Raw genomic sequence first — 8,949 nt, forward strand, 5'->3', positions numbered from 1 at the left:
TATATATATAGTAGAATTTATAGCTTGTTTTGTTTATCATGTTCTTTTCGTACACTTTTAGCTCAAGGAATTGTTCTTTAGTTTCTTTATTTTTATGTTTTACACAAATGTGTAAACATGTGTTTTTAAAATGAGGAGTTAGTACGCTAAAACTATTAGTACGCTTGGCTTTACCATAACTCCCCCCCCCCCACCAGTTTATGGACATAAACTCAAAAAGGTAGGTACATACAAAAGAATTTATACATAAGACTAAAATACACATTATATACATAAATAACACAAAACTCCACTGCTCACAAGACTTAAAAAATATCTACATTGTAAACTAATTGTAAAAATAAATAAAATACAGGATTTCTTTAACTCCATATTTAAAATAAATAAACCACTGGTTATGTGAGTACATCTTAGACGAACAAAACAAAAAAACTACCCGGACACACTGCAATTGATCGTCAACCGCCCTTCCTGTATACATTATACACTTATGTTGAAAGTTCTCACAATATGCCTAGAAAAGAAAAATACAAAATAGAAAAAATAAAGAGAGAAAAAAAAAAAAGTTCTCACCGAGATGAGAAAACTCCAGCTGTGTTCATGGTATCGGAATTTTCAATTGTTCAATTTGAACATTCCTTCGCATTATGGGTTACAAACACGCTCGATTGTGACCACGTTGTGTTCCCTAATTACAATCACTCTGAAAGGATCCTCATAGCGTTGCAACTGCTTTCCCCTGTTGGTCCCTACGCGTCGGTACACGATGGTCCCTATCCCTATTTTACCACTAACATCCAACACCTTGAGGTTGTGGCCGCGAAACGCGTTTGGCTTTTTCGTCCGCGATTTGTTTCCTCACCTTCTCCCACGTCTTCTTTAGTGTTAGACTGTTACTTATGACCTCTCCCTCCCCCAGCGCCGTTGTTCAATGGTTTCCGAAATGAATTTTTTTATTAATCAAACTTATTGTCCGAACAACTATAAATCAGTTTAATTTAGCAAATATCATGAAAACTACTTTTTCCTACGAAGGTAAATGTCATAAACTTCTTTATAGTCCATTAAACTAGCTTTAATTTGAGTGCTAATAGACATCTGTAGGTCACATAGTTCCTGAGATATAGAATTCTCATCATAGTTTTTTTAAGGTTTTGGTACAGCCGCCATTTTTTATTTCCCCAACCTATAGTTGGCAGACTCATGAATTTTGACTAGTAATTATACCTCGTTTTCATTAAAGGAATCAAAAACTGGGGTGAGATAACTGTCTTTTTTCTTCCCGGCTCTTATACTAGCAGATCCGCTAGCGGAACCAACGCGGTGGGCGTCTCTTCTTGATTAGTTTTTGGTGGATGCCCGTTGTATTATATTTTTATATGTTTTCCTCCCCCTCCCTCTATTGTATAATTTTTGTTTTTGTCTCTTTAAGAAAAATATTATTTTGTAATAATTTCGTATTTATAAGAATATTATTTTGTTTATTTAATAGTACCATTGGGTAGTATATTTTAAATCTTATTTTGGTTCAAGAAGAATATTATTTGTTATTATTTATTTATTTTATTTTATTTCTTGAGTTAATTTATATTTGAAACAATGTTATTTTATATTTATATATTTTTTTGAGGATACTTTATTTTAAATCTCTTTCTTATTTTTTCTTTTGTTTAAGGAGAGTTTTAATTTGTTAATTGTAATTAACTTGTATGTATAATACCATTTTATATATGTTATTTTTCCAGAGGGCATACATTTTTATTTCATTATTATTATTATTTCATTAACCTTTTTTTTTCTCTCTTTTTGTTTAAGAAGTTAACATGTTTGTAAATATTTTTATTTCTTGTACTTGTTTTCATAAAACTTATTTTGTACCCAGAAACCTGAATAATTTATATTGCTCAATTAGACACTGTAGTATCAGGTGTATCTAATCTTAGATGATATAGCCTTCTGTCTGCTAACATCGCACTCAGGCCACAACTGCCCCGCCAGTTTACGAACAATCTTCATAAACTGATGTGCTAAGAGCCCATGAAGTCCGGAACAGAAGAGAGTTGGAGCTCATCTTGTATAGCACTGTTAAGGACCTTGTTTATGTACGACAGGAAGCTAATCGGGCGTTAGTGCTCACGTAAGTCACCTTTCTTCCTTGGCTTGAGTCGTGCTATTATGATCGCTTGTTTCCAGCCAGTTGGGAAGTAAGAGATCCTCAAGCATGCGTTGAAGAGTTTCAGAAGGAAGACATTACTCCTCTTGGGATGCATCTTCAGTTGCACACTTGGAATCCTGATCTGACCAGATACCTTTGAGGAGGAAGAACTTTGGAATGTTCCTATTAACTGCCTCCTGGACGGTAGACGTAATTACTTTCATCACTGCATCTACCTCGTACGGTATATGACAACTGCTGGCAGTGTTTCAGCAACTCTCGACCTTTATCTTTTTCAGTCGGTCTTGTGGAGTATTTGCTCGCCGGTGGAGTAGCGGGCGCACCTTCGAAAGCATACAGTACAGCCCTGTGATCTAATGATCGGAAGGGCAGCGCTTGACAATCCGTGACTGTGCATATTTCTGGTATCAGCCGCAAGATGCTCAGTCATAATAGTGTACAAGAATGATGCCCATCATATCTAGTATTTTCATCACCATGCCCATGATTGACATGTGAGAGGCACTCATCGCCTGAGCAGGCCAAGACGGTTGTACTGGCAGTTTCTTCTTTGTTACTGGGGGCTCTGAGTAGGCTCTGAAGTCCTCCCGGACATTCTGCTTGTCCTTCTGGACGCCACTGGCACTGATGCTGGTAGCTACATCCCTCTTCACCTGTCTTTTCTCCAGGAACTCCAGCCGAACTGAGCACTCCCTGGATGTTGCCAGGTGTCCAACCTTGTTTTTGCAGAGCGCATTTAGGAAGTGCCCCGGACATGCACATTCCCGGTCACAATACAGTGTAATCTTGGTTATCTGAACTTTCATACTCTGAACATTGCAGTAATCCGAATTGGTATAACAAAATAAAAATAGAATAAATAAATGTTACTTTTTTCAGCAAACTCAGCAGGTAATAACATTTTTATTTTCAAATAAAAGAATACATGTATAAAGGACATTTAAAACTTCCCAATCTATATGCAAGTTATTATAATCACCTCGATTATCGGAAGTGGAAATTTTCAGTTTCGATATCGTGTAATCTAATTCCTATGAAAGTGTCTATAATATATTTTGTTTAATCTAAAAATTATGTGTGTCGAAAGAGAAAACGCAGAGCCTAGGATGTTGCGTAATGGTGAACCCCTATAACTTACAAATACTTACACGCATCTAGGGACCATAGCCAGTAAAGATGGTAAAATAGATCAGGTGTGAAAGTGAAATCGAGTGAAGAAGGAGTGTACCATTTGTTAACGCCATAATATAATTACCTTGTAAATAATTGTAAATAGTATTATTAGTAGTTTTATTAGTATTTAATTTAGTTACATCTATTTTTATGTGTATTGTTTCATTTAGATTTAGTTATATGAAAAGAAAAAATGTAATTATATTTGTTTGTAATAATGAGTAATAGAGACAGTTGCTAGGGGTGATAATTATTGCTAAGAAGCATAAGACATTCTTAGTTTTTTAGGGCAGTTCCAACTAATTAGTGACCTGGTAGCGTCATTAGCAGCCCTCTCTGCGTTTGGTTGATATTATTTTATTTGACATTTTTTGAGTGTACTCGTCGTCATAACAGTTCGGAACCAGACCACTTCTGTGTTTCGATTTTAATATGAGTTCCAATTAATTAAGTAACTAGTGGCCAACCCCTGAATCCAAGGAACGTGTGTAACCAGCCCTGTCTGTATATTTTGTTTATGTTAGTTTTTAATTTTTCAAATGTTTAAATTGAACCAAATCAATGTTTAATCCGAACCAGTTTATTTTTTGTTCATTTTAAAGCCTTCATACAAAAAGACATAGTCGATTTGAGGTGGCTTTAACATTATTTGGTCCTCCGGGTCTTGGATTGAACATTTATTGGTGTATAACATTATTTCGTCCACCGGTCCTGGGATTGAAAATTTATTGGTAATATAACATAATTTTGGTCATCCGCGCCTTGTATTAATCATTTATTATTAAATGTGGTCATAATTTTGGTCCTCCTAGGATATAGACATTTATTTGAAATTTTGTTCATTATAATTTTATTGTTTATATTAATTGTTGTTTTAAGGTAAGTAATGGGGCCCAAACCGGATAAAAATAGAATTCAGTTGTCTGAGCTTGAAGATGAGATAGAGGAGGAGCTCAGGACATAAAAGATACTAGGAATATTGGGTTTTCCTGCTCAGAAAATCCTGAAAAAATAAATTTATTTAAATCTAGGTTAGATAGCACTTATGTTAAATTTCAGGGGTGTCTTAAAGAAGCAAAATCTTTAGCGAAAATTTTGGAAGATGAATCTATCTCGCGATTTGACCTTTTTCGATCCGAGACTAGAAATCTGTATTACGAGGCTTTGTCCTTTGGGATCGCTGGGGAAACAACCGCCGCCAGTCAATCAGTGATCAAAAATTGGGTTTCCTTCAAAGACACCTTTATTTCATTAATTCATAATAATGTAAACTTGAGTGAAATACAAAAATTTCATTACCTCAAGTCCGCTTTAAAGGGTACAGTGCTACAATCTATAGCGGGTATTCTGATAACTTCTGATGGTTATGAACAAGCTTGGGCAGCTCTGGTACAGAAGTATGACAATAAACAAATTCATGGCACTAATTATTTGATTAATATCTTCGGGTTCAAACCTATAACGAAATTTGAATACCAATCATTAGAAAATTGCGCTGAGGTCGTGTTAGAGAGCGCGACAGCTTTTAAAAATATGAATCTTAATGACCCTTCCGGATTCATATTGTTGACGTTCTGAGATTATTAGATGTTAAATCACGTGAGCGTTTTGAAACTGAATTTGGTTCTGTAGCGGACATACCAACCTTTGAAGATTTTTCCAATTTTATCCAACGTTTATGGATACAATTGCAAACCGACAACCTAACTTCGAATTTCGGTTTAAATGTGCAACATCCACCGCCCCACAGGTTCAAAATATTACGAAAAGGGTCTTAATGTCCACTGATGTGTCCATAACACATAATAGTTGTCCTTTGTGCCGAGAAAGACACCGCTTGTATAGGTGCCCACGGTTTCGCTCAATGGAACCTAAACAACGGTTTGATAAAATTCGACCGCTAAATTTATGTTATAACTGTTTGATGCCCAGTCATTATGCCAATAGATACCCTAGCTCTAGTTCTTGTAATCAATGTAAAAGGCGACATCATTCGTTGTTGCATTTTTCAACATCTACTTACAGGCGGACGAATGACGGGGGTAGGAAAGTTCCTAACATTTCTTCTTCCTCCCGGAATAATAATGTATTAAAGTCAGATCCTTCCTCAGAAAATATGCCAGATTCTGACAAAATAACTAGGGACTCAAAGGGTTCAGTTTTCTCATCCCTATCCCAGTCCAGTGTCTCAGTCCTATTAGGTACAGTGGAAGTCCGATAATCCGACACGTTCGGGACCGGCTCGGTGCGGGACTACCGAAAATTCCGGTCTATCGGGCGATAATTCTAAGAACAATTAGGTTAATAATTAAACTACAAATACAGTATGCAAATACATACAACAAAGTTTATTTTACATTTCATATAATGTATGTACACGTACCGTAAAACATATTTCACTTAGATTTAAAAATGTCAGGAATGTCTTTTTGTTTTCTTGACTTTTGGCGTTTAGTATCAAATTTATTTCTAATGATATGGAAATCAATAATTTCTGAAGCACTGTAGCTAGTACTAGCCTCAGGAAAAGAGATAAACGTACTTAGTGATTCTGCAGCTTCTGCCCAGCTGATTTTTTCCTTTTCGGCATAAGAGTCACTTTCTTCAAGATTTTGAGTAGGCTGAGGGCTTACTACAATGTTAATAATGTCCTAATCGGTTTTTTCTTGTTCAACAGGCTCGTTCTCGTCAATTAGAAGCCACTCCTCTACCTCATCTTTAGGCAGGTTTTTCAAGGAATTGTCAGCACTTCTAACGACATCCAAAACTTTGGTCAGAGTGTCTTGATGGTTTTCTTCCTCATCAGTCTGTAGAGTTAGGTCAAATGCAGGGCTTGCAGCTGGCCAAAGTTTTCTCCAGCATTTTTGGAGTGTTGTATTTTTTACCTGGTTCCAAGACAGTGCAATAGCATACACGGGATCTTTTAGTGTAGTAAACTTTTTTTGAAAATCATTCACGTCACAGTCGGCATTTAACAGGCCTTGAATAAAAGACCTTCTATAAAAGCATTTAAAATTTTGAATAACCCCTTGGTCCATTGGTTGAATCAAAGATGTTACGTTAGGTGGGAGCAGAGTAGCAACAATATTTCCAGAAACTAACTTATCTACTGGCCAGTGGGCTTTGCAATTGTCCAAAAGAAGGATGGCTTTAGTATTTTCTGGTAGACCAAGGCTTTTGAAGGATTCCTTGACCTCAGGCACAAAGTGGTGAAAAAACCAGTCTTTAAAGAGGGCTGCAGTCATCCACGCATTTGATTGAGTATCGTATTGGACAGGCAAGTGTGTAACATTCTTAAAATCCTTGGGTTTTGCAGATTTACCTATCACAAAAGGGGTCACTCGGTGGTTTCCAGACGCATTAGCACATAGCAAAACGATTAATCTGTCTTTGTTTTTTTTTACAACCCTTGGGTGCTATTTCTCCTCCCCCAACTAGTGTAGATGTTGGTAAACATCTCTACAATAGCCCTATTTCATCAGCATTGTAAATCTGTTCAGGTGTTAAATCATTATTAGCCACGATTTTCTCAAACTCGTCTTTGTATTTTTCTGCAGAGTTTTGGTTTGCTGAAAGTGTTTCTCCAGTTACAGCAAGTCTTTGAATTCCATGCCGAAACTTAAAGTTTCTGAGCCAACCATCAGAATAATTACATTCACATTCAGCAACTCCTAAATCTTGGCCGAATTTCTTTGCCATTTCAACAATCATTGGTCTTGTTACTGGCTTTCCTTCAGAACGTACTACACTAAGCCATTTGAACAATACACTATCTAGCTGTTCCAGTTGTGGTTTTCTTAATGTTTGTCTAGAATCCAATTTTTCAGTTGTTACCCATTGAGAAGCAAACTTCATTAGTTCACCTTTTTGTTTTTTATGTCATAAATAGTTGATGAGTCAATATTAAACTCATTCATTAAAAGATATCTATTCTCGCCTTTGATGATTTCTAGTTTCTGATTGAGAGTCAGTGTTACGTGTTTTCGTTTCTCTCCTTTTGAACTCGAAGGCTTAGGTTTTGAAAACATGGTCACTGTACGAAAATCACTTTTTTTATAAACAGTTTCAAAAGTTTCGTTTACTGCGATGTGAAAGGACACAAAACAACAACGTACAAAAAAATGGCGAAGACGCTTCTTGATTGCACTGCACCTGAATTTGTTGTGACAACTGAGACTAGCCGGCCGTTAATTGTTTCCGAACAATACCGAGCGCTTCCGGATGATACCAAACTACCCCGAAAACTTCCGAATAGGTCTCGAGCGTTTTTATTTGCTTTAAAGACACACTTTTGGAGAAAACCAAAATTTTTACAATTTTCTGGAGCGATGCCGGACTATCGGGCACAGTCCTTTGCCAATAACAATAGTAGAAGGTTATAAAGAGTTCTTCAATTCTCTGTTGCTTTTACGCCCCATCCGAATACTTCGGTGCGTGCTCCCCAAAAAATCCATCCATGTAGCTTTAGTGGGATTCGCCGATGCATCAGAGATGGGATATGCTGCAACGATCTATTTGAGAGTTCATTATGACGACTGTTCAATAGAAATGCATTTAATTATCTCGAAAACTCGTTTAGCACCCTTGAAGACTATATCCATCCCAAGATTAGAGTTATGCGCAGCGCTCTTGCTGGCCCAAACCAGGAGATCTATTTCCACATTTATTGAACAATTCACCGTGAATTCCAGCTACTTTTTCTCTGACTCGACCATCGTACTAATCTGGCTTCGGCTATTTCCTCACACCTTGAAAACTTGAAAAAAACAAAGAAATGACTTGTGGTGGCACGGACCAAAATGGTTGAAATCTGACCTTTCAGATTGGCCTGATATTAATATAGTTGAACCAGTATCGGTCCCAGAAACGAAACCAAACGCAATTGTTTTGACTAGTCGCACATCGGACCCTTATTTCATTCAATTTATGGAACGGGTCTCATCATTTGGGAAGTTATATAGGACATTCACTTACATATATCGGTTCATGCGAAACATTAGGGTCCCCCTGACCATGGGGACTTATGGACCTTTAACCTTAGTCGAAATTAACAAGGGTACTAAAATACTAATTAGATGTCAACAGAAGTACTATTTCTTATTGAATTCTAGAGAGGTAAAGAGAAACATACAACGTCTTTCTCCATTCGTCGACAATGAGGGAATCATCAGGGTGGGCGGTCGATTGAAAAATAGTCCGTTGCCTTACAGCGCAAAACACCCTATATTACTGCCGTCGAAGTCGCACCTGACTAAATTGATTATCGATCACTATCACAATACATACCTTCATCCTGGTCCACAACTTTTACATTCTCTCGTACAGCGAAATTATTGGATCATCTCGGGGAGACAAATTATTCGTTCAAGAGTGCACAAATGCGTTAGATGTAATAGGTTCCGCACCAAGGGCTTTGCACCGTTAATGTCTGATCTCCCACCCTCTAGATTTGAACAAGGAAGACCGTTTATCATTACTGGAATTGATTACGCTGGCCCATTTCTTATAAAAGAGTCTACCCTGCGCAAAGGTACTCGATTAAAATGTTATGTTTGCTTATTCGTGTGTTTGAGTACTTGTGACTCAACTTACCACTGAAG

General features: G+C 37.0%; 2 protein-coding genes across 2 annotated transcripts; both read right to left on the bottom strand.

Moving 5' to 3' along the window:
- Positions 1-6,000: 6,000 nt before the first annotated feature.
- LOC106679088 (jerky protein homolog-like) lies at positions 6,001-6,594 on the bottom strand. Its single transcript, XM_014418042.1, has one exon. The coding sequence runs from the start codon at positions 6,592-6,594 to the stop codon at positions 6,001-6,003; it is 594 nt and encodes a 197-aa protein (XP_014273528.1).
- Positions 6,595-6,808: 214 nt separating this feature from the next.
- On the bottom strand, positions 6,809-7,204 carry LOC136796862 (jerky protein-like). The gene has a single exon (XM_067051845.1). The coding sequence runs from the start codon at positions 7,202-7,204 to the stop codon at positions 6,809-6,811; it is 396 nt and encodes a 131-aa protein (XP_066907946.1).
- Positions 7,205-8,949: the final 1,745 nt, after the last annotated feature.

This window comes from Halyomorpha halys, unplaced genomic scaffold (genome assembly GCF_000696795.3).
Source record: "Halyomorpha halys isolate HHAL.00 unplaced genomic scaffold, Hhal_1.1 Scaffold177.1, whole genome shotgun sequence".
Taxonomy (NCBI): domain Eukaryota; kingdom Metazoa; phylum Arthropoda; class Insecta; order Hemiptera; family Pentatomidae; genus Halyomorpha; species Halyomorpha halys.